The sequence below is a fragment of the Poecilia latipinna genome, unplaced genomic scaffold (assembly GCF_001443285.1).
Source record: "Poecilia latipinna isolate Pla-1442-1.1 unplaced genomic scaffold, P_latipinna-1.0 Scaffold221, whole genome shotgun sequence".
Classification (NCBI taxonomy): domain Eukaryota; kingdom Metazoa; phylum Chordata; class Actinopteri; order Cyprinodontiformes; family Poeciliidae; genus Poecilia; species Poecilia latipinna.
In genome coordinates, this window is record NW_015112837.1 from 38,538 (window position 1) to 65,274 (window position 26,737).

At 36.4% G+C, this 26,737-nt stretch overlaps 1 protein-coding gene across 1 annotated transcript; it reads right to left on the reverse strand.

Moving 5' to 3' along the window:
• On the reverse strand, positions 1 to 26,024 carry LOC106947068 (protein phosphatase 1 regulatory subunit 1A-like). Its single transcript, XM_015031856.1, has 7 exons — positions 25,502 to 26,024; positions 13,186 to 13,246; positions 7,710 to 7,747; positions 7,483 to 7,546; positions 5,669 to 5,851; positions 4,705 to 4,833; positions 1 to 2,975 (listed from the first exon to the last, which is right to left on the reverse strand). The coding sequence occupies exons 1-7, from the start codon at positions 25,580 to 25,582 to the stop codon at positions 2,896 to 2,898; spliced, it is 636 nt and encodes a 211-aa protein (XP_014887342.1). The 5' UTR covers positions 25,583 to 26,024; the 3' UTR covers positions 1 to 2,895.
• Between the last annotated feature and the right edge of the window lie 713 nt (positions 26,025 to 26,737).

Here is a 26,737-nt window from a genome sequence, read left to right on the forward strand (position 1 = left end):
ACCAACTTAAACATTTTATTGTATCAAACAAATGTAGATTACACACGCAAATCAGCTATCCATTCAATTAAAACAGAAACAAAAACTTCCAAATATAATTAATTTAAACTACACTGTTACCATTCAAAACACAGACATTACAGGGTTCATAAATACAGGGGGAGGGGAAATAAAAGCTTTTACAGGAATGTTTTACAGTCTTTGCTGTTGAGAAAATTGCCAGTGCTGCAAGTGTTAACTAAAGAGGTTCTGTTTCTTTCAGACATGGTAAATATGACGGGAAGGTTATGGAGGGATTGTCACATAATCTACATGATAATGTCACTGCAGTGAAACAAATACCTCAGAATGTGATGAGAACAATTCGAAAAGTGGTGATCGCTTCATAATTTCTTCAGCACATACAAAACTAGAAGAATATTTTACAGAGAATGCAGCAATTACAATGCGTGTCCATATTTAAATATTTAGATTGTTGTATAAAATACAGCAATGTATAGTAAATGCCTCAAATTCAGACCTAAAAATATCATCACTTTACATTCAGTGCCATGCATTGAGATGTTTATTATGGCCTCGGTTCAGGTTCCCAATAAGCAATCATATGTTAAGAATGATGGTGCAGTTTACTCAGTGGAGATGAGTTTCCCCTTGCTAATCCAAAATATGTAAATTAATCTGCAAATTTATCCCAATGTAATGAGCTCCACTCATCAGCCACACATTTACAACCTGGTGGTTCAACTGCTTTCCGTATGGAGGAGCAACATATAACTCTGTCTATGCAGTGAAATAATGTACTCATTAAAAAGTCACACTTTTTGAAAAGTAGAATGCTCATGGGTCCAACTCAAATGATTAATTTTCCACACTTGACTGTTGTCTGCTAAAGAGTGTGCTGGAGCTTATTACAGCAGTCACTAGGCAGGACTGAGATAAACTCTGAGCAAGTTTCCAGCCCTTCACAGAGTCACCACAGACACACAAAGCACATGCACAAGCTCAAGAGTTCAATTTGAAATAAATCGTTTGAGAGAAGTGTCCATCTTGATTTTGGGACGAAATTGCCAAAACTCTCCTCGTGATGTTGATTTAATTCCACACCAACTAGATGTGTTTTGCATGGCCGATTTTTAATAAATCACTACAACTTGGAAAACATTATAATTTATGCACTTTATTTTGTTGTTCAAATTTAGTTTTTCCCTTGAGAATCTACCAAGATGTTCGTACGGAGAGAAAGAGGCTGCAGTGGGTCACTGTGTGTGTCAGGAGGCCTGCTACTCTTGATTTGTCGAATCAGGACAGACAGCTGTCAGTTTAGGGGACAGCCACAGCTTAAACACTTGACATTAAATTGTAGGACAAGTAAAACAAAGTAGTGACTCTCTGGAGTAGTATAACAACTTTTTTTGTAGTGCACAGAAATGACTAGAACCTCATTAAACGACGAATCAATAAGTAATCAAAACGGAATGAACAGCACTTAAGCAGGGAGCAAAACTGTAAACATTAAGTTTATTAAAAACTGATTCATCTTCAGAAGAAATGGTTAAGCTGTGAAGCTGTGTGAAGTGAAGTGTTTTGTGAACCTACATATTAGAGCAGCGTTTCAGACCGTCCAGCTAAAACTGCAGTTTGGACAAAATTACAAAAGGTAAGAATCATAAGAAGAGGAAAAATTTGTGATTCGTAATTGTCAAACTGATTGTGTTGTGTTAGTTTATGAAGTTTACAAACATTTACATCTATTGAACTGTATCTAATTATCAGCCTATACGCTTAAGTTGGTTGATATCAGGGTAAAAAAAATCCTGATCAGGATTTCGAGACAGTACTGTAAGTAAACATTTTTAGTATGTTATGCTGTGAGGTGGTGGCAACGTTTAGTGAAATGTTAGAAATGCTTTTTTCATCTTAAAATATGCCAGCTTCTCTAGGCTAAAGCAACTACACGCTAATTATGAAAAAAATAAAGTCTAATCAAACTTGAGTAGCTGCTGGAAAAAATTAGCAGCACGGTGCTAATACTGGTCACAGGAAGTTTTTTCATCAATTCAACTAAGTTGTAATTTTTTCTTTCAGAAGTATTATTATTCATGCACAACAATCATTGGAGTAATGAGTAAAAAATGCTTGAAACAATGTTGGGGGGGAAAAAAAACACTGACTTTGTGATGATACTTTTTTATAGGTGCATGTTTGGTAAAAAAAAAAAAAAAGTGATTACATAACTGTAAAAATTGGGGGAAAAGGAATTTTTAAAAGTCACTTTATTTATTTTTGGCCACTTTTTGAACTCATTAATAATTAACCAGTTATCATAGCTCAGCAAGTTATTCATTTCAAGATTCAAAGCTCATATGTTTAAGGTGATGCATGTTATGTAAATATACGTTCTAATATGAATTTCACTCATCACATATGTACTGCTCACTCAGTTAGGGACCGCATTTCTAATTACAATTTAAACTCCATTAGCTCCATTTGTTTATGATGTGCTGATCCATTTTATCAATCCAACGTGAAATAGGAAACTCATAACACAAAATAAAACAACTGTAAAAAAAAAAAAAAAAGTGTTATGCTTTTCTTGTTTGTTTTGGTCAATAAGAGGGAATATCATGTATGAAGCATGGTTATGAATGTGTTACTGAGGCATGAATCTCAGATTTATACACACAATTGGCTAGCTTCAGAGCAGTACAGTAAAAACTGTTGAAAATGTGGTTTAATTTTTCACAAATAGCTAAAGAAAGATTTTGTCTTATTTTTGAGGTGGTAACTAAAGCCTGGCTGCAGAGGTATAGCGATGCCCTGATGTTCCTCAATCTGCATGGACAATCTTTTGTCACTGCGTTGGGCAGACTGGACAACATTTGGCTGCACAGACGTCTATTTCTTTGTCTCGAGGCTGACTTTGTTCGTCTTCTTCCCTGATGGCTGGTTTGCACTGGATGCTCCTGCCTTTGTGTCTGAAAATACAGACAAGCGATAAATACTAAGAGTTGAGAAACAGAAGCACGCTTTCGATTCAATATTCTTCAGAGGAATTTCATGAAAAGTGAATAAATATTTGGTAACATATATTGTCATTCTTTTGAGAGTGTATCTTACCTCATTTAATTTTTTTGTATATGTAGTTATTGCATTCTTTGTCAATTCCATCAGATATATTTCGGATACAGTAAAGAGTCTCGTTGATAATATTTTCCCACTGAAGAATATTCATGCTCAATATTAACTCATTTTAAAACCACAGGTCTTGTATGCCCTTTAAATGCAGTAATGTTTTTTTTTTTTGTTTTTTTTGTACTTTTTTTAATAACAAGTGAACAAGCTTGTTTTGTTTTTACGTTGCCCTTCAGGGTTCTGCCTTATTCAAAAGGCGGCTAAAAACATTCTTATTCCAGTATGCTTTTCCTTAATGTCTTTTAAAAATTACAACATGTGCTTTTCATTGTTAGTGTTTTTTAAATACGCTATTTGTCTTTTGTCAATGTTTAATTCTTTTTTAATTGTTTTACTCTCTTTGTGAGGTTATTACTTAGTGATCTTCGACTGTATAAGGTGCTACGTAAATAAATTTTACTTATTTAAGACCACACATTAATGTTTCATGAAAAAAAAATTTCTTCCCTTTTTGCATATTTTCAGTTTCTGACATCTCCTTTAGAAGCTGTTTATGGGATTATAAGTCAAAGGTCCAATTTTCCCAGGGAATTTAAATGTGTGGAAAAACTAAAATATGAATGTATTTAAAAAATAAAATAAAATAACTGAAGTTAGCATTTGCTTATTTTCTGGTTTACAGAAGCGTTATTTCGTTGCTATTTCATGAAGATGTCATGGTGTGTGGTTGTTGGTGGTGGTGAGAGAGACGCCGGGAATCCCAGGTAGTCATGATAAGAGATAATTTAATGATGAACCAGGAGGGACAACAGAAAATCACTGGCAGCACAGGAACAGACACAGACGTGAGACACGACGACGATCCGACAAAGAAACACTGACAACAGGTGGGACTAAATACACTGGGAGGGTAATCACAGGAACGACACACAGCTGGGATCAATCGAGACAGACTCAGGGGAAAACAGGAATAGACAGACAGAAACTACACAGATCCTAACAGAAGATGTTTGCAGATTTTACTGTTTAAAGGGCCTATTGATGCATGTTGATTTGCAAATCCTGCATCCAGTCAAGTACCATACAAAACCTTTGTCTTTTTCCAGGGATAGTTTTCTAGATTAGTTTCTTAAACCATCTGCTGCATAAGGTAACAATTATTTCAATCAGCAGAGTTTTTAAGCCCTGCTTAGGATCCTGTAAAGTAACTAATAACATATTAGCTGGCATATTATTTTAAAGATTTTTACCAGGGGCACGGACACATTTTCTTTAGATTTATTTTTGGTTTTAACACTTTAGATATTAGCATCTGTATTCAACCTTGATATTCAGCTCCATGCCTCCAGCAGCTGAGTGACTGTCTTCCTAGATATTTCACACATGAAGTCAAGGCCACTTCACAGTTGTTTATTGACAAGCCATGATTATTGACACTGACCAAATCTTGTTTACCCTGCATAAATAAACCCTGTGTACTTGGCAAATGGACAGTGAAAGTGTCCCTTCGTGAAACAGAAACAGACGTGGGAGGAAAAGATTTGCGCCTTAGCAAGGTTGATCTTTGTTTACCTGTTAGTGCATTTTCTTTCTGGGACGAGGGATCTGCTACGGTGGCCACACTGGAACAATCGTTTTTCTCCTCGGAGAGGGGGCACTCAAGTTCACCGCCGGCATCTAATAGGCTCTCCCTGGAGAACTCTGCAGGGAGCAGGGAGGCAGATAAATGTTAACCGGAGAGAAACTACAGCCAGACACAAAACTCAACGTGCTAAAGATGAAACAACATCCTGCAGCAGTAGTTTTCAAGTGATGAACAGAGCTGCTCCACCTTTCATCAGTCAATGCCACCTGACATTTACAGTTGAAGGTTATTTACCCCTCATAACAAATTTAAACCACTGATCTTTGAGTGAATCCATACTCGACAGAACTGGTGTTAATGGTCATTGATTTGCTTTCCCCGACTTCCGCTTTGCTTCTTTCATCCAGACTGAGGGCTTCATTAAGCCTCCACTGGTGAAACTTTCAAATACAGGACAATCATCTTGTAATCTTGAAAGGGGGCTTTCCATGTTGTACGTCACACTGTGGGCTGATTTAAAATTTAAACCACTACACAGTGCTACTGCTTCAGGGAAATAAGCCCGGTACACTCAGAATGCATTAGTCGAGGGCAATTACAAGTGTGGTTAGTGTGTGCTGTTAGCTCTACCTGCCATTACATTGAATTAGTTGCCCCAGGCAAGGCTATTTTTGTCAGAGAAAGTAAAATAGTTTAGCTCAGACAGACAGCATCTGCAAAGATGGATGTCTTTGCATGTAGTGGGTTTAACAAAAACATTTGCTATGTTATAGCTTGAAGAGAAGAATCAGTGTCAATAAGTAAATACCGACTTAACACTTTAGTGTTCAGTTGAAGTATGACTGTTTAAAGTAGATTTTTAAGAACTACATACATAACCAACTTATGCTAAAGCACTCTTGGCAAGCAAATAATAAAATCACTTTTTTTTTTTTTTGGTTTCTAACTTACCTTCCATTTGGCAGCGCAGCTTTTCAAAGGCCTCTGCAGTGGCCTCGTCATCATGTGGGAGCTCCTCGCCAGTGGGAACAGAGTCGGGACTGGGCCGGTCAGACAAGCAGCTCTCTGAGGAGCATTCATCTCCAGCTCCCTGCTGCTGCCTGTACAGGTGATGTTCTACAAGAAACTGCAGCTCTGTGAAGAGGGACGTCAAGAAAGACATTAACGCGCGAAAATAACGGCTGATGGCGACCAAACAGGGTAAACAAGGTTAAGGATGAAGAGTTTGTTGGAGGATGAAGAAATCCAGATAAAGAAGTTTAGCAGCTTATTTTTTTTTCTGTTAAATTAACCACCTGTACTATTAAGAAGGGAAAAACAACTTAACACTTATTTAACATGTTAAAAAATAAAGCACAATAATTATCACCTAAATATTCTGACGATCAGAGGTTACCTCTAACAGATTGTTAAATAAAACGACATAATAAACATTCAAAAATATGTCTCCAAATGTTTATTCTTCAATTTAACGAAAAATGCTGTCACTTTGACTACATATGCTGCTTCCTGCCTTATAGATGTGCTGGAAAAACAAATTGACTTGCTCATTTTCCTTGGCGTGTGTTTTCTCCACTGTTAGCATTGCATAAAAGTTCCAAAAACTAATAAAATTTTTCTCATGTAGGCCAACTTTATAAGTCAAAAACATAGAGACTAGAGGGAAGACCCAGTCTAAAAATCGGATAATGAGTCCTTGGCGAAGGAAGAACCACACTGACAGAGAAAGTTAGAAATTGGACCCAAAGATGGAAAGATGGAAAGAACTTCCCTCATTAACTAGCCAGCGCTATGCAGATTATACTGTGCAGACAACAGTGCCTGGAAGTCGTTTAAACCTACAAAGTGGAAATGGGATGCAACAATGACTCCTTCTTTTTGGCCATATTACTTGGTGTTTTCATTAAACTAAAGTCATTCATAATGTATAGTCAAAACAAAAATCTAATTCTGGGAGAGGAATTTATTTAAAGTCTATCTGAATTCATTTAAAGTCTGTGTGTTTAGAGAGTCTGTCTCTCTAAGCACATCTGGATTAGGAAAGGCAAGTTTATTTTCACAGCACATTTCATCAACAAGATAATTAAAGGTGCTTTGCATTACATCATAAGGGAACATTGCAGTGAAAAAAAAAGGAAAAGCAAAGAAAAGTTTACTGTTTAGCAGAACTGAATATATTTTTTCCATTTCGATCTTACAGCTTTGAAAAAAAAACTTCTCCTTCCACAGTTTTACACAGAAACCCCTTCTTCCTCTTTAATCTCCAAATATAAAGTTTATTTCACCATAACAAAGGATATTAAGGTGTGTCCTACTTACTCAAAAGCTTCCTTGAACTCAACCAAATATCATTTCCATCCTTTCATCTTTGCTTTACTATTTAAATGTGATCTACATCAACAAAACAAACCTTTATGTTACAGGCGAAAAGAGATTCTTGGCTGTGGAACATTAAAGTAAAAGCTGAGGCCAATAAAACTTCTCAGGTTACTCTGAATGCATTTTCTATTTCTCTTTCTCAAAACTTTATGCAAGTCACTTTATCAAATACCTTGTTGCCTTAGCAACAGGTTAGCATTTCTAGAAATAAAATTAAATGTGAAAACTTAAAAGGGATTGGTGTTTTACAGATATAACATTTTGTATCTTTACTGCTCTGGAAAAGAAGCTGCTCTACAATGGGAGCTAAAAACAAAGTGCTGTTTTTAACAAATTGTCACCATCACACATGCGAAAGAGATAATAAGGTTGATAAAACAGTGCACCTTTCATTGTTGGTGTCCCCTTTTGTCCTTTTCTTCGTTGTCGGGGAGAATTCAACAGAGCAGCCTGCAAAATATCAACATTACATATCAGCTAAGCAGAAAGCACAAAGATGGATTTGAGCTGAAACTCAATTTAATGAAAACAACAGTAGAGGGATTTTTTTAAATTTTATTTTTAATAATCACATTTCAGTGAATCTGTGTTTTAGAGAGCTTGATTGAATTACCTTATACAACTGGTTTGGAAGCCGATCTTCATCTATTTCTGTCACAAAGCAAACAATCACTTTAGTTCTGGATACAGAAATAGAAAACACATAACTGCAACAAAAAATCTGTTTTAGATTTTGTGTTCGTAGATGAAGTTCTGCTGTGCATCCAAAGAGAGCAGAGCAGAGAAGATGACCTCTGCCCACATCACACATTATCTGATACAAGGGCCTGATTTTTACCCAGCACTGATCCTTGCGACGCCACTACACATCAATTACATCCACCTTCAAAGACAAACCCTAACTCAACCTACGAGTTGTGTAAACTTACTTCCTATGTAGTCAGAAAAGACAACAAGTTCATTTTCTATGACGTTGATCATGCTGTAGTTTGACTTTTTAAATATACTTTGTACTTTTTGATTTTTTTTTTTTTTTTTCTAATTTTTTGTATTTCACTTTTTAACCAAAACAATGTTAGTGACGCAGAGAACATCTGCGTCACTAACTGTCTGGTGTTTTTGCAGGATATTTTAATTTCTAGTGGCCCTTATTTAGCAGTAAATGACCATGAAATGGGAGGAAGAGGAAGGAGGGAGAGAGAAAAGACTTCCAGCTAATTGCCCAAAACTGGGACTCGGACACAGGACAACCACATCAAGGACCCCAATCTACCAGCTGAGCCACCTGGCACTCAGACTCAGTTCAGTTTTGTCCCTTTTAAGTGAATTTATTTGAGCTGATCCAGAGCTGTTTTAGCTGTTAACAGTTTTTCTGAATGTCTAAAGAAATGTTCACTAGCATATAAGCTGTAAAACTCGCAGAAGCATTTCTGAGTAAAGAGAAGATAGGGAGATGTATTATGTAGAACATGATAGCCTTAGAGCTGAGGAAGTTAAACGTGTTAAATGAAACAGCTGACTCTGGTACAGTGAAATCTCTGATCAACAGTGAGCATCTTTAACTTACATCAAAATCTATGTTTTACAGCCTTGAAACTTTTTTTCTAGGACACCACCTAGTTGCTTGGCAACCTACGCATCCCTTGGCACTGCAAATGATGTTCGTCTCTGTGTGTGTGTGTGTGTGTGTGTGTGTGTGTGTGTGTGTGTGTGTGTGTGTGTGTGTGTGTGTGTGTGTGTGTGTGTGTGTGCTTGCGTACCAACTTGCATATAATATCCCTACTTAAAAGTATGCTCTGTTCAAAAGATAGTGCTTTTATTTTAATTCCCTCATTCCTTTGATTTTCTTTATACACCAAACTCTAATCCAGAAGTGAATAAAGACTTTCAGAAATGCTATTAAGTGTTATTTTAATTATAATTGCATATTTCTTTCTTTACAAAAATACACTCAATTCAGTTGTGTTTTAAATTTTTTGGAAAAGTTTAATTTTCTCTCAGTTTAATTCATACTTTTGAATAAAGCTATGAAAAAGCGACATGAATATGGCTCTTTAAACAACAACCAAGGAACATAAGGACAAAAAAGCTACATTTACTCTTTCATTTAAAATTATGTACATTTTGTATAATAATGAGTTCGCTCTTGTTTTAGGTTCTTAGACAACTGGTTTATTAAGTGTAAAATGGGTCAAGCTTGCTTGAAATCTCATTTGAATCTCAGATTTTGGAAAAATGCAAATCCAGTTCCCTTTTTTCAGTTGTTTTCAAGTATTTCAATTAATCAGACACCTGCTGAGAGCCAAATGAGACCATTATTGTGGATGAAGATGAGCTGCCTTCATCATCAAAACATGGAAATAGACAACATAGTGGGAGCTGGGCAATTAAGAAATTATAATCAGATGCAGATGGATTTACACTGGAACAAAGTGTTCATAGTTCAATTGCTAAAATCACAGTAGATTAAATGAAATCCTGAAAGCAACAAGAAGTTATAGTTATAGTTGATTTATAACAAAAAAAAAAAAAGAGAGAACAATTTGGGTCAAGAAAAATAAAGTTTGGCAGTAATGGTTGACTATCAGATTGTTTCATCTCTGTGTGCGGCCCATCTGTGCTGCAGAACGAGGGAAAAAAGCCAGTAAAAAAGTTTTTCCAGTAGTGATGAGTCTATCACTGCAACTCCCAGCTGGCCGACTGAAACAAAGCAAGATGAAAACAGAGACACTCCTCTGACTCGCAGCCAGTTGTCCTCATCTCTAATGAGTTTAAAATATAAGCAACTTTCAGAAAAAATTGAGAAAATACTGACAACCAATTGCACTGACAAATGATTGAACATTCATGCTGCAGTCAATTATTGATGTATTTGAAAACTAAATAAAAATAAATGTCTCATGTGTAATCCTGCGTCTCCTTCAGAGTATGAAAGGAAGAGCCTGTTTTGTCTATTTTTGCACATTTAAACAGAAGTGGCTCCTTTCTTTTCATGGTGAAGCTGCATCAAGCCTCCTTTGCTTTTTCTCTTTGTCTTTCAACAAAAGAAGCACCAAATGTACTTCTGAAACAGATACAAGCTCACAACAGAATTAATGATAGCAATGAGGTTATGAAGAAAACAGAAACATGATTATCTCATGTCTGCTTCCCTCCTTTCATATACAAATCAGCCAAAACTAGAAGAAAACCGTGGGAAGGTTGTGAACTAAAATGCACAAGACATTTTATTTGTTGTATCTATTCCAACAAATCATAAACAGGACTCTAAATCTAATATCTAAGTGTTCTCTCTCATTAATTTTAATAAGTGAATAATAAGCATATATGTACTGTACAGATATATGTGTTAATATTTTTAATTTTGATTGGAAAGACACAAACTACTGTCAAAAGATTTTAAAACTGCAGACAAGTCAAATTCTCATACTTTTTCTTTGTCTTGTGATTCAGTCCTCACCTAACTAGTAAAAAAGAGACAGTCTAGCTAAGTTTATCATTTGACATCCCTTAGGTCACAGAAATAACATTTGCAATTTAGGCAGGTGTGTATCTGTGGCAAAGAAAATTTGACTGACAATTGAAAGTTTGGAGTTTATTTCCAGTCTAATTCTAACACAATGTAAAATGTCCTGGGAAGGAAACTGAATCCCTTATTTACTGATCTGTGGTCCGGGGGAGTAATAAATGCATTAATAAATGTACTTTATTTTTCTAAAAATGCTGCAAAATCCAGTAAACAATGTAATCAATTTTGTTTTGCAAAGTCTGAGGAAGATCTTACGTTTTAAACAATTGAGAATTTTTCTCTGGCACAACGGAAAGTGCTTAGTCTTTACAAATTGCATACAAAGCAATGCAACATGACAGGCAACTCCAATGTTGATAAAATTTCTTAATAAGAAGATAGCTAATAATATTCAACACTTTCTAAATTAGGAGGAACGATGGCTGTGCATATTTTTAATTCAGTCTCGCCTGCATGAACAATAGAAGTAATTAAATTTCACTAATAAATCTTCAGCGTCAGCACCTCTTCCACGCTTATTTGATCAAGTTACTTCAAGAATCAGTGAACGCAAGAAATCCTCCAGTTTGTAGGGTCAGCCTTGAAGAAAACTGAGGTGACCCTCAGTCTCTTAATGACCTTCTTCATTATCTTCATGTATCTTGGTTGTCTCTGCTCCTCTGCCGTGCTTTTGGGGGATCACAGTGCACAGAGAAGAGCAATATGCAGCACATTTAATAATGCAGGGATTTATCTGATGTGGGGCACACCATTACTGCACTAGTGCAGCTCTTCTTTCTGATCATCATGTCTGTTCGGCCCCATCCCCCTCCCACAAGCTTTTACTCTCACACACAAAAGCACACGAAGCTGATCACGACAGCTGTGATATTGTGTGTCTGCGTCTGATTCAGTGTGTCTTTGCATCTGCTTGACTTAGTCCATCTCATTAGTTCAGTTTTTAATTTCGCTCTGACATTTGTGGGAGGTTTAATGAGCGCTAAGCAAGAAACAAGCCACATAGCTGCACTTCAACGACAGTGCAACTCCTTGAGCTGCTTGTGGCAATTAGGAATGATTACTGATCCCCTCAAGATGAATATGAGAAGGATTTAATAACAACTGTGAGGGTTTTTACCTAAACAAGTTTAAATAACATTCAAAGCTGTGAACAATGATCAATGTCTACAGAAACAATAGAATTTTCATCTGAGATAATTTGTTCACGCCTACCTTCAGTTGCATTATATTTGTTTCGCTGTTTATTTGCTGATCCCATTTCGACTTGTTGCTGCTTGTTAATCATCAAACCCACTAATGGCGACAATATATCAAGTCCCAGAGTGACATCCCATCAGGTGAGGCATAGAAACTATGGCTGCTGCACATCGAGGCTGGGTAATGAAACCGTGTTTGGTATCTAATGTGAAGCTTTCAGTTCTGCAGTCAAGCAAAGTGCTTGTTCACAGAGACACCTTTTTTAGTAATCTGGATTGCATTTTGCTCATCTCCAGTTGAAAACCTAAAATATTTAAAGCAACTCAGATGCAAGCTAAGCTATTCGACACGGAATAGGATTACATTAAAACCTAATTCAAATGTTATGTGGTATATTTGCAACCTGGGATTGAGTCAAGCACCAAAAACACTACATATTTCTTTTTTTTTTTTTATCCTACTTTTAGGGATGCTTAGAAGGAGAAGATTGCCAAGGGTGAGATTCATGAAAAAAACAGAAATGTTCCGGCCTCATCTGCATGTAGTTAATCATTCTCCGCAGATATTCAGCTCAGCTTCCTCAGTTTGTTATAACTTATTCAGCTAATTGATTTCAGGTGGTTTTTGGTTTTGTTAAAATGACTCTCATGGTTTAAAATGAAAAATGTATTATTTTTATACACAAGGAAACAATTTTAAAAGAACTGAAGATATGTATCAAGAATCATGTTTGCAATGCTGGACTTTCTGTGGGTAAAATATAAAACTGTGAGATAAAGAACAAGAGCATACTTATAGCCTAATATTTATCATGACTCATCGCTTCGTTCCTCATTCAGACCAGAGAATACCAGCAAGAGAAAATTATTCTCTCTGCGTTCATCTCTTAATTCTGCGGTGGGTCACTTTACACACAAATATATTCCCAAATCAACAGAGGCAGTGAGGAAAGCAGGGAGGATGACTCATACAGCAAGAAAAGTCCTCAGAGGTTCGCTGTTATGTTTGATCGTCAAGATCCCGTGAGATGACTCGTAGCTGTTTTTCTTGCTGTAATGCAGCAGGAAGATTCATTTGGTGGTTACAAGGAATGAGATGCAGAATAACAGCACTAGAGCTGAAAAACAGAAATACTTTTACCTTCATTTGTGTATAAAATTTTAGCTTGAAGAATATGCAAGATTTTGGAGTAATGAATTCAGTCTATGAAGTTGCATTTAATAGTGACTGAGGATACAGAAATTTCAAGCATTTTATTTCAAACTGTTTTGTGTGTGTGTGTGTGTGTGTGTGTGTGAAACACAACTAAAAATAGAAAACATGTTTCTTTTTAGCATGTTATTTCACATGTTGAGTCTCCTACCTGGTGAGGACTGATCACTGGATGCCACCAGAGTTGCAGGTGTGGGTCTGCGTCTTCTGATCTGAAAAAGATAACGTTTTGTTCAGGAACTGATTTAATTATTATCAACACAGTTTTAGTATCAGACAAGTGTATGAATGTTCACACAGATTTCTCCATTTTCTGCCAGTATTCTTGAGACCTTCATTTTCAGAAGGTGTTCAGTTTGACATGCAATCAATAATAAAACGATGGCAAGAATAGCAGTTCTTTGTATTTAACAAGTTATTTGAATAGATTTTATCAGCATGACTGCAGCCCTTTCCCAGTATGAGCAGTTAATAGGGTCAGCCCAGCATCCAGGATCCTGCTGCTTTCAGACTACTGGAGGTCCAGAAGAACTGGGATTCTGCAGACTTTGAAGATGGCTGATTTGGACCAGGGCAATGCTGCATCCTGCAGCACTGAGATCAGATAGTTATCCAGCTCCTGCTTGTTTCTGGGATCAGAAGCAGCAACACGCAGTGACTAAAGAAAGATTTTCACTAGCGAACATTCACTTAGAGAGGAAAATAACTGAGCAATAATGTTTAAAGATGACGGCTCTGAGGTGGTGCAGGACTTTAGTGTGCATTATTTGATCACTGCAGACGGAAAGGGTAGTTGCAATGTGAGGGTTGAGATTTTTTTGTGCTTTGGAAAACGAAAGAAAAAAGAGCATTCATAAAAGAAATACCTTGTTGGGAATATCAGTATATAGGAGACTAATAAGAAGAGGCTTAATGGAAATAAAATTGCAAGAAGAAACAAAATAAAGCCTCTTCAGAACAAGATTCATCATGTGCATCAATATATATTTAGAAAGTTAAATAATAAAAACGAAAACCGCTGTGAACTGCTTAATAGTACTTTCTCTCAAAAGCTCTTGAGAGGAAAATCTAATTTATTTTTTATTCCTCAGACAAACCCAGCAACAGGAGACTACTTTTAATTTATTTGCTCAATTAATGTAAAGCCCTATAATAAGCTTAGCTTAAATAGCGTTAATTATTTTAGCACTGTCACATCTCCTCCTCTTGACTTACACAAGCGTAAACAATTGTACTGCAGCTGACAAGGCTGCTGGGTAATGCTGGGTGTCGAGTTGGTCTTCATCCTGAAGGCTGCTTCACTTAGCAAAACCTCATCCAAAACAAAGCAGCATCAAAACGTGATCAGTTTTCATTACCAAAAAGGAACCTTAAAATTAGGTGCTTTAAAATTATGCTTTAAAATGTACATCTGAACTAGAAATCAATAAGGCTTATGTTTTCAACCAAGTAAAGTCACTCTGAAGTATACATAAATGTACTTAACAGTGGTAACCAGACGTTATTGCTTTCAGTTTTATTAATCTTTCTTCCTGCTCAAACCTTTCACTCTGTCTCTCTTCAAACACTAGTTAATAATTATTCTATATTTTTTCTCTTAGATGTGCTATATATATTAGATATTGGAGTTTTACAAGGTCGTAGACCTGAACTGATGAGCTTCACGCTTTGACTCCAGGTACAAATGTGACTACAGATTAAAAAAAAGTCCCTTGGCACAAAAGAAGCAGAGTGAGTTCCATCTTTCTAGTACATCCAAAGTGATGTGATTCAGATATGAGGGGCGTTCATCACCTTTAAAACACAACCTTGCCAAACAAGAAGGGTTTGAATATGTGATAATAATGTATTTTCTTTTCTATAGCAGCCAGGCAGAGGTGTGCAGCTCCTGCGCACAACTACATGTAATTTTTGAGAAGATTGCTTGCTTCTCATTTTAAGGCAGATGCCAGTTATTAACTTCAATGATTGCAGCCTTCGATTTGAGCCAGTGTGACTCTGCTATGCATTGCTGCTCACAGTCAAGATGTGTGGAAAGTCTTATTTCTCTGTTTTACCCTGCTGTCTTTTTACCTGGTTCCTGTGTTTTTGCTCCGCTGTGACTCCCTGTGTTCTCCATGATTTTTGTGAGTTTGTTTTATTTTTCGACTCTTTGTTATAAACATTTTTCCTTATATTCATCCAGAATCCGTCTTGCACTTTGGTCCACCCTCCGCTCATACATCATGACAGATGAAGTATTAATAGCTGCTCAATCTGCACAAAGAATCAACAACATAGGCTTGTAGTTTAAAACACAAACCAACAAGTAATCAGAACAGATAAGAAGCCTTTACACACAGGATCAAGAAAATGTCTGTGAAGGTTTTACAGCTCTTAGAGTTTGAATAGCTTCTTCTGTTTGTTTGTTTTTCTTTTTCTATGATCTTGGGTTACATGATTATTTCTCTGACAGAAATTAATTACAGTGCTAAAGAATGGATTAACCCCGGGTCCTTTTAAATATCTAAGCAACTAATCATTCAACAGAAAACAAAACAAAAAATCAGATTGATAATTAGATTGTTTAATTAATGATACTTCATTACTGAGATTTAAAAGTAGCGTCAATCTGTCCTATGGCCTCCATGCCAGTGATGAGTGTACTTATACACGTGGATTGTAAATCTTGTGTAATTTACACAATACTTTTAGCAGTTTTAGCTTTAAGTCTTTTCCCATTCCAACAAGCCAACCCACTGGCCTACTTTAAAGGACAACCATGGCTGTGTAGCACTGATTACAACCAGAGTCATTGTTATTCTTCTCACCCTGCAGCAGAGAAAACTCCCCGATCCTCCACCCGCACAAACAGCAGCACTTACTGACCGGACTTGCCCTTCAAGCCACCATGCCTGCCTTTCAACCCACAGTCTGTTAATAATGAACGCCTGTCACTTCTCGAAACAACGAACAGCAGCATTCTTTGAAAGTAACTGGTGGGCAGGAGAAGCCATAGCTGTAAAATATAGGTCAAGCCAAAAATGGCAGGGTTGTGACTCCACTAGTATGTTCACGGCTCTGCTTTGTCATTTTTCATGTGCAAAAATAGACATTAGAGTGGCTTAATTACTCTCTTTATTTTTCTTTGTCCTCAAATTGAGAAAAATACCTGAAGAACAAATCTTGGGAAATAAATCAAAAATGCTTTTTTTATTTTCATAGGATAACTAAAACTCTCCAGATTAATTTATTTACAACTAATAAATTAATCTGTTTTCTTATCTGATCTCTGAGTCAGCACACCAAAAGAATCCTTGGAGAGATGAAAAGTCGGTTCTGTTTGGTTTTATAAAGTGATGCATTCAAATTAGATTCAAGGTCAATGCTGTGGAAAAAGTGCTATATGTTCTAGAGCAGATAAATGGTAGTCCCCTGCATTAATTTATCACTTAGATTATTGATGACTACAGTGATGACTATACTCAGACTCAATTTTTATGTGTAATATTCCCATTGCTAAACAGTGAAATTTACTCACTAGCTTTTTTATTTTTATTCCCATCTGTACATAGATCAGAGCAAATTTGTAGGTAAATTAAATTTACAACTACTGAAATAAAATAAATATCTGGCTTTTATGTGGTTTTTGGTTCAGCTACAGACAAAGCCTTTGATTCATTTGGAATGCTCAATTTCTTAATCGCCTTAAGTCTTGGTTGATTGGAACCAGGGGAGTTTAATTAACATAAAACTACTGTTCACATTTTATGGCTTTAATGATCTTACCAGCTTCTCTGTAGGAGTTCATCAAACTTAGTAAACTTTGTAGGTTCAGTATAAATCTATTTTAAAATGACTGAACAGGAAGTTGCTCTTTTGAGCTTGTGCTTGATTCATCCATCCTCAGAGGGGTTTGGTTAATGATGAAATATTATTCCTGAATAATAAAATAAGCTGCATAAATAAAAGGTGAAAGTAACCTTCCCCAAGGCTTGTTACTGGGGCAACCAAAGAAGATCAGAAATCGTGCAAAGTGGTGAGATTATATCAGTCCAGGAGGAAGATTGCGATTTCTCATCTTTCATTCTGTCATTTGACATGTGATCCTGGCATTATTCAGACAAGAGCTCCTCCATAATGAATCTTTCAGACTCTCCAACAGGGGGCTCACTTTGATTTGATTAAGATGAATTACTCCAGAAACGGTCACATCACTACCTGGGGTTTGGCATTCCTCTAATACCCTCTCAGTTTCTCTCCGTCTTTCTAAGTCTTTTTAAGTCTGCACATTAACTGAAGACTAATGATGACCCAAATGCTCTGAATGTTCTCAGTAAAGACAGAAAGACAAAGTCATTGCAGGGAACATTAAAGTACAAAGTCTCATTGCTGAATTGCATGCAGTAAATGGCTTTCTAACTTCATGAGTCACTCTCCCAGGAACAGCATACTTCTAACTATATATAGTTTTTCTTAAAAAGCACTTATGTTTGTATGTTGTGATTTAGTAAGATTATGTTTCCACATCAATAACAAAAGGGGGAAAAATCACATTCAAGAAAATTAAAAAGCTATACAACCACTAATAATTTTGATTCAAAAGATAAATAAATGTAATGAGAGATTTTCCCATTACATATATGATGATATGATGAGCAAAATAAGCAATAAAAGATGACATAAGGCCAATGCTTATTTTTCAGGTCTGCTAGTTTTGCGCTCACGTTTGGTTTTGTTAAACGAAAGCCTGAACTTATAGCCTTATGTTAAAGTTTTCCTTAGTCTTTTATGTTGTAGTAAGTAGCACAGCTTATATCTTGTCAAAGCTCCAAGTCACTGACATATGTAAAAACAGAAATAAAAAAAGAAATACAACTTCAATTCAAGCCATTCAAATCCTTGATTGGATAAATTGGGATTAAAGAAAAATGTTAAAGCCAAGAAAACACTAGAAATAATAGATTTGCATAACAAAGGCCTACTATATTCATTCAATGGGAAACAAAATAATTAATATCAGATTGATAGTAAGATTGTTTAATTAATAAAACTTCATTAATCAGATTTAGAGTGGGGTGAAAACATAAAGTCCAGCTCAAATTAAAACATTTTTCAGCATTAGTGATGACTTCAGAAAAGGTCAGTGTGGAATAAATTGAACGAGGGCGAACATACATCACCTGCATTTTCTATTTCCACATAATAATCCTCATGTTCTAACACACATGCACACCTGACGACACCCAACAACCGGAACCGCATGTCGTTTTTCTGTACAGGAACTCTTGTACTTGATTTGATAGCCAAACATTTCCCTTCTACCATTATCTACTGGGTATTAAGTGTAACAATTAAATTTTAGCACAAAATGAACATTGAAAATCTAACAATATTTAGCACTAGACACTTTAAAAGCAGAACAGAAATTAAATGTACTGATATTTTTGGAAAAATTCACAGAGCATGAAGGCAGTAAAATCAACTTAGTTGTACAGGAAACCGCAGCTCATGTGCAAATTTCAGTAATGACTTATGTTTGTTTAGTACTGACAGTTTGCTTAATTAAATTCAGGCTTCTGATCCTAGACTGAATAAATATAAGCTTTCACTTTCGATTTTTTTCAGAACTTTGTAAAGAGATAATCAGGGAATTTTATACAGTTAAATGCACAGAAGCCATTTCAGTTCATTTTTCTCTTTTTTCAGCCACTTCTATGGTTCATAATTATCACTCAGTGAAGCACTACATGCACATAATGTCATTTTGAGATCTCTCTGACCTCTATTAACCTGGCAAGTAAATGGTTTATGGACTTGGAGTGGAAGAAAAGGGTGTTACCAAGAAAACTCAAGCAAGCAGAGGCACAGCATGCATACTTAGTGTAGAAAGACCCCAATTGACCTCTTTGGTAACTGTGATAAAAGCAACAACAAAAACATGTTTGAGTTCAAAATTTGTTCATAAAATCAGAAAACATGGGTAGCAGGGAATTCATCTAACCTTGCTAGCTGTCCTGAGCCATATTGTAGCTTTAAATCTACCTTCATAGCATGTTTCAGTTACTTTAGCAAGGAAACCTAAACCAATTCAGCCACATGCTGTCGTCAGCTTGTTACAGTTCTCAGACAAACGATGTGTCTATATAGAGGTCAAAGGGTATCTTAGCCAATCAGAGGCAAGCAGGCAATCAACCCAAAGAACAGACATCTGTGAGTGGCAAAGAACAAAAATAAAATCTAATGTTCTATACAAACATGAGCATATATAAATACATGAAATCACAAAAGTTAAAGAAAACAGTTCAACTCCAATTCCTTATTAAGTTTTTTAGGGTTTAATCTCCATGAAGAGGGGATCTAAAATGCTTCTAGCAAAGATTTATCTCTGCTGCCTCCTCTTTTAGGAGCCAGCATAACTTATTTGCCTTGATATTTCATGATATATCTCAAACATAAATCCCTTTTATGTTCTGAAATCCTGGTTCTTAGTTCTCTTTTAGTTCTGCAAATCAGGCCACAAGGACATTTCAATAACTATATAACATAGTTAGTCTGACAAGTGATTCTGTGTGAAACAGAAAAGCTTTTATCTGTATGAGGATGTAGGGACACATTGCCTTTCATAATTGCACTACACTCAGCTCAGCTAGAACCAGACAAATTACCACCAAGCAACTGAGACAAAAAGTGAGCACAAGGCTTATAGTTGTCTGCTCTACCTAAGAAGTCTCCCAAATCCTTGGCCCACTTATTGACAAAAATGGGAAGCCTCTGGAAGTTGTGTCTACAATTGTATCTCCTTAGAAAGCTGGGAGAACGTAGTAGCCAATACAATGTTTAACTACTTGCTGGAAGGAGTTTTAGGGGCTAATGCTACACCCCTGTTCAGACTTTTAACTTCCTCATAACATTTATTAGGAAGTTAATGTCTCTAAATATTTTTGCAAAGATCTTTAGCTTGCATGTCAAAAGCTTCATCAGTGTTATAAATACTTCTGACTTTCAGAGGCTGACTGAAAGGAAGACTCTGCTTTAGGCTGGAAGGATGATAACTACTGTAATGTAAAAGTGTTTTCCAATAGGTCACTATATACAATTACAAGATGCATAATGCAGAGTGGATCCGTTTCAGAAAGATAAACAATGCACAAAATGTGTTTCAGAAAATATGCTGTGCCTTTAGTGTAGAAGGAAGCTGCTGGGACTTGATTTCAAAATCAATGTTATATTAGAAACCAATTAACTATAAGACGACCAGGTTCCAGGCCGTGTGTAATAAATAGGCTTTACACAATGTTGTTACCATAGAAAATTGTATTCATTGTTTTAGTATTCATAACTATCCTCAGGAGCTTTCTCTAAGAAACGTTTTATCTCTTCTGCAGAAGCCAATGTAGGATAATGGCTCAACAGTGTGTAGAATACTTTCTTTCCACGTTGTCTCAAGATCTCTAATCTATAAGCATCTTTGTTCTGGACTACAATGGCACCACCTTTTTCAGCTGCTGTTATGACAAAAGATCCAAGCCTAATGCATCAATCCACCTGAAATGTTGAAGGATGAACAGTCAGGATTACTTAAAGGTTTAAGCTTTGTTCCTTTCCAAACTACTCTCAAAAATGTTGGATGTATAAATCCCCAAATTTCCCTTTGCTTCGATTTTCTTTGCTTTCTCCTTTACTATTCTGCTCAGGAATAGTGTTTTGATCATGTAATATTTAATATAACATAATACAAATTCCACACTTGCAGATGATCAGATTCAGTTTTCTATTGTTCTGTGTTGACAAGTTCCTCAGGTGTTAAACATTTAAGAGTCTAATTGATGAAGGATTGACGACAGGTGGAGTACTCATTCTGATAAAATCTCTCTTTAAAATGCCTCATGATTCATAGTGATATGTTTGCTGTCTGAGAAAGAACTATGTCAAAGCACATTGGACGTATATTGTTCTTTTAGACCATGAAGTGTCTAAATAGAACTTGAAAAATTAAATTGTAGTGTTTTGACATTAAACACTACATCTTTGTGTGCTCAACATTGAAGTCTACAAAGGGCTCCCTTTCCACAAACATGGATATTTTATTTTATGAATACAAAGCATTGGATAACTGCAAAATTTGAGGAAAATAATACATAACTTTTTAATATTTTATACAAATTTCACAGGTGTGGAATTCATATCTATTCAATGTCCTTTTACTCTCACGCCCATCAATAAAATTCAAAGCAAACAGTTGCCTTGAGTTTTGACTTGACCAAAAGGACGTTTGAATACTTTTGTACACTGAATCTGCTTGCTAGCAGAATAAATAGTTGTAAGCTTTGTTTTGTTGATATTGACTTAAATTTTAAATGCACAGTGGACTACAGGAGGGTTCAGTCATGCCCCTGTTTCCAATTACAGCAATGCCTGCTGCACAGAGGCTGAAATACTGATATTAATTTTGCATAAGATTCACGATATTACTGCATGTATTGCAGCTACCTTTCTTCTTCATTAATACTTCAACATAAATCACCAGGTAACGCTGCACCCTAACCCAACACCCGTTGCCATCCTTCAACAAAATGCAAAGGTACAAAGAGCACAAAATGCTATGGAGTCGTCTTTGAATCGATGTTGTTCTAAGTGTATCATGGCACACAGTAAGATGCTGACTTAAGTTGTCACAAAATGACTGCCAAGAGCTTGAGATGGAAGATTTTCTGCATATTTGCAATGTAGTAATTGCAGAGGACGCAGCACCAAATCAGTTAAAATGTATAATGGAAGTGTCCTAAGTTAGTCTTTGTTATTATTAGTAGAGGACTCACTCTCTCTGCTTCAGGCTGAGTTCCCAAACTGAGAATCTTCAATTAGTTACATCAGTCACTGACATCATTAAGCCTCTATACGGTTTTGCCAATCTGCTCCTTTGGGTGTACAGTGAGTATTTATGCAATGTTGGCGTATTGATGAAATATGAGCTGTTTTTTTTTTTTTTTGCTGCTATCTATCAAGAGCCCAGGGAGGCTGACCTGACTGACACCCCAGGTCTCCAGGGTGGCTGGTTTACAATGCTGAGAGGTGTCAGGGTGCAAGGATTACTGAAGCATGAGTGAAACCCCTTTGGTGTGAAATTCATAAACATGATTCTTTTTTTTTTCACATTCAGAGGTTCCTCTCCGTTTGTTTACCGCCTCCTGGGCTTTCTGGTCACAGTAATACTTATGATAAAAATACAACAGCACTTGAGAACCAGCATGGAGAGCGAGATGCTCATAGTGATGCTGAAATAAATTGAAAATGCATCCTGAAAAGGAAGAGTCCCACTGGCACATCATGAAAGGTTTCATCATGCTTGTATTGAGGTTGTGAGCTAAAACTCTTCTGGGTATTACAGGTCAGAAAAAACAGATTATTTTATTTGTATACAGCCAAAAGGAAATGTGTACTATTGAGTAGAAGGAAGCAAACAGAAGGTCAGAAGTTATTTTGAGCCTCTCTATTGAACAGCTGCCACCTAGAAATAAAATGTATACTATATACAGTACATAACAAAAATCCCCATACCACTTGGACCTTATCTCTCTATCACTTTAAATTTATATTTTTGCAATAGATCAATACAATAAAAAAAACAAGCAGTTTCCCCAAGAAGTTAGAAAACTGTGCACCTTCTTCTTACTAAAGTGCCCATGATTAGTTTAACATGTTGTCCCAAATATATAGTAATTGGTTTATGATGTGTCAAAACTCAAAATTACTTCAAAAATGTTTTATTTTTCAAACACGGAGGTCACCATTTTTTCACCTGGTCAATGTGGAATGTTGTGCCCATAAGTCAAAGACTAATGTTTTGTTTTTTTTTGTTTTTTGTTTTGTTTTTAAACCTACAATATTATTTTTAAATTGGAATATTGCTTGCTCAGTTTATTGTAAACCAGGTAAAACAAGAATTAACAATAAAGATTTTGCATTTTTAACTCAGGTTTTTCTGCTTTTTCCTGATAGGTTTGAAGGGAATTTAATTTTTTCTCTTTTTTTTTTTTTTTTGCTTTTCATGTTTGATCCTTTTCAAGAAGATTTGCTGAACATAAAACCTCACAATAATTCTGGCTGGAAAAAAAAATCTAAATTCCTTAATATCTCAGAAGAAGTGAGAATATATTGAACTTCCACCTCCTGATAGTTAAGCTTAAAAATATGCTTTAGAACCAAGATGGTGTCAGTCATTCACCTGAACCCAAGAGCAACAGATACAAGTTATATATATATATATATATATATATATATATATATATATATATAATATTTTTAAATGTTGACATTTAATTGTCAAAATTAAATGTTTTATTCGTAGTGAAACAGAAGGGTCAGATTTTGCTACAGGTTTTTTTCTGTCTTTGAGTCCTTTGGTTAGATCACGCTCCCTGTTTTCTTTGATATATTGAGCATAAACACCTTTGACAATAATGTAGATGGACACAGTGTTTCTTCCGTAGTGAAGGTGCTTTTAAATGCCTCCAGGCTGCAGGGAAGAACGGCTTATTGGTAGAGGAAGGTCTCTTCTATAATGCGTTGCTTATAATGCACTGAACTACAGCTCTTTGCATTAAATCTATTTTTTTATTTGGAATGCATGATATTTTGGCAAATATTTTATTTGACATTTATATCTGTATTTATATGTGCACTTTCATAGTTTCATTGTGTCACTGTACATTTAATCAGCAATTATTAGATATTTTATGTTAACTGTCAAACAGCTTAATTAAATGGATGGTGGTTTTTTCCTGAAACCGACCTGATCTATGTGAAAAAATATAATCGGATTTCTTGTTGAATCACAAATTAACTGCAGTTAAATTGTCAGACCTGTAGAGAAATCACTTGTCTGACATGCTGTTAGTTAAAGACCTCCAAAATCATCATGCCACAAAATAAATAAGTTCAAAGACAGATTGGAAACTAAATCATGACATCTATAAGTCTGGAAAGAGCTAGATAGCAATTTTAAGACATTGAGACCACAATGAGATTTAATTCAGAAATGGAGAGAAACATGGGTTAGTGGAGAACCTTATGAGTAATGCATACCAAAATGACCCGAACTCATCCAGGAGATCAATAAGGAACACAGAACAAAATCTAAAATACCGCATGCCTCAGTATTCTCGGTAAAGATCATAATTCAACAGTAGAAAAAGAGACTAAAATAGCTTCCACAGAAGGGGAATCACTAGGAAGGTGTTTATCATGTTACTTCTGCTGCAAAAATAATGCAGCATTTCAGAAAAAATAAAAACATTGTGCCAACTGTCAAACACAGAAGTGACAGTGTGATGGTCTGGGGCTCTGCTGGCTCAGAACCTGACAGACATGCCATAATTGATGGATCTGGGTTGTAATAGTTTTGTTTTGGAAAGTACTTTTTTAATATAGATGTGCTGTATAACCATATAAGATATAGTTCTGTCTCAGCCTTCAGCTGAACTTGACCACAACCTCACACAGTTCCTGAAAATCCTTTCACATGGAAAAATGTATAAATAAAGAGAAAAGCATTGAGAAGTCTCCAGGCATCCACGGTTCCCCAGTGTTGTTCAGTCAGAATGAAGAAAACACTAAAAAGTAGAAGGATACAGGAAAGAGGAGAGGCAGATGGGGCGTAGGCAGACTCCTAAAGCTTTGCCGGCTGTATTCAGCACTCTTTCATTATGAATGAGCCGTCATCTTCATTTTATATTTATAAAAAGGAGAAAACCTGACATATTTTCACATGGTATTCTCCACAGGCACAGGAACTGCACGCGCTGGGATTTTCCACTGACTAAGCCTTATTCCCTCCTATATCATGAAATGCAGATTTCTTGCATCAACCCATATTTTGAAACAAACATGATTAGTTTGCTAATAACAAACACAGATGTTACTACTAGACTGGAAGAATAAATATTTACACCAGTGATAGTGATTTCATTTTTAACCTATGATGCAACAGAATTTCTATCAGTGTTTCACAGGCTGGAACCATGAGCAGTCAATCTGTGAAATCAAAAATCCACCCGATGAACCCCTGGAGATGCATGTTTGAAGTCCAACATCACTTTTAACACTGCTGGGATCCTAAGTGCCTACTACAAATCTGCCAAGCTGTAAGTCTAGGTAGGTGGAAAAATCAATCATAAATTCATTGGCCTTACAACCGCTCTGCATTCAGGACATACATCAAGTGTTAAATGTTTTAACTGTGCTTAATTTAAAGACTACACAGAATTTGGGACACACTCTCCTGAGCAGCTCAGCATCAATCGGTTTTGCTTAAATTCCACTCAACTGTCTAAATCTAATGATTTATAGTCTTTAACAAATTGTTTTAAAAGTAGAAATCCTTCACTTTTCCAAACATGAATCCACAAAGACATTCCAGATTCTGACTGATCCACACAGCCAGCTTTTCTTCCCCTTTTTAAATTTTCCGTTGCGTTCCGCCTTACTTGTTCTGCTGCCTCTGGGTCCAGGTGGGTGTCCAGCAGGGGGACGGTGAACTGAATCTTTCTGGGGCTCCCAGTTTCCATGGCGGTGCTGTCTGTCAGAGAGGAGAGCAAGAAGAAGAAGAAGAAGAAGAAGACGAAGAGGAGAATCCGTGCAGAGGTAAATGAACCAGGATTTTAAAAAATAAGTGGGGTCCAGCTTTTCCCAAAAAATAGCCAGTTTCTTTTTTCTTCTATTTATTTTATCTCTTGCCTACACCTTCCCCTAATAAGCTTCCTTTTACTTATTTCTGACCTACACACTTGTCCTGTCCTCAGCACCTGCCAGCGTGTCTTTCCCAGCTCCCCTCTCCTTCCTTTCAGCCTCTCCAAGCCCTCAGTGCTCAGGCAAGGGCATTTTGAGCCAGGGACACCTCTTCTCCTCTCCTTCTCTCCCATTCGCTGTGCTGCGCTCCCCTTCACACGAAGCCCCGCCCTCTCTTCGCCATTCTGTGTCTCTGTATTGGCTGTTTCATCTCAGGGCTGTTCTGCAGCATCCTCTGCACAGATGGCAGAGTCAGGATGACAAAGAAATGCTCTCTCTATCTCTGCTGAAAGGGGGAAAGAGTCGACCGCTGCTTTGGGAGTATTTTTAAAATCAGCAACCTACACATGCTTAAAACCAACCCACACTGTGTTCTTTACACACTGGTTCCAGCCTTCAGTGGCTCTAGAGAGATCAGCGTGCTGATTATAATTTCACAGAATTAACCTCAATAATTTTCATCTTCACTCATCTAGATGGCAAATAAAGGTTGAAATTTTGAAACTGCAATTATGCTGACAGATAAAGCGTCTTAATTGGAAAATGAATAAATGCATATTGATTAGTTTGCTTCACTACTTTAAACATTAAATAAGTTTGTCTGGGGAAAAAAAAAAAAAAAACTTGTGTAATAATCTGAGCTTTGTTCAAATGTGTCGATGCAATGTTTTCTTTGTCTGTCGGCCACCCCAGTCTTTATCGATCGTGTCTTGGCCTGAGTGTCCCCCATATCACACGTCTGCTGGGTCCCGATACTTGACACCACCAAGAAGCATATGGTGCATCAGATCTGCAGTGTTTCTGATGAAAAAAAAATCTAATAAAAGCTTGCAGCTTTCTAACTCTGCTCTTATCGCTAGAGGTGTTGTTTATAAACAATTCACCATCAGTTCTGCATGAAATGAATGCTAGACGTTATTACACACACACACACA

What these genes read in the sequence shown, in the direction of transcription:
- LOC106947068 (XM_015031856.1), bottom strand. Translation starts at nt 25,582, where the DNA reads ATGGAAACTGGGAGCCCCAGAAAGATTCAGTTCACCGTCCCCCTGCTG. An exon ending in ACCCAGAGGCAGCAGAACAA is followed by an intron (nt 13,247 to 25,501) that starts GTAAGGCGGAAC and finishes TATCTTTTTCAG; the next exon opens with ATCAGAAGACGCAGACCCAC. An exon ending in TTCCAAACCAGTTGTATAAG is followed by an intron (nt 7,547 to 7,709) that starts GTAATTCAATCA and finishes GATATTTTGCAG; the next exon opens with GCTGCTCTGTTGAATTCTCC.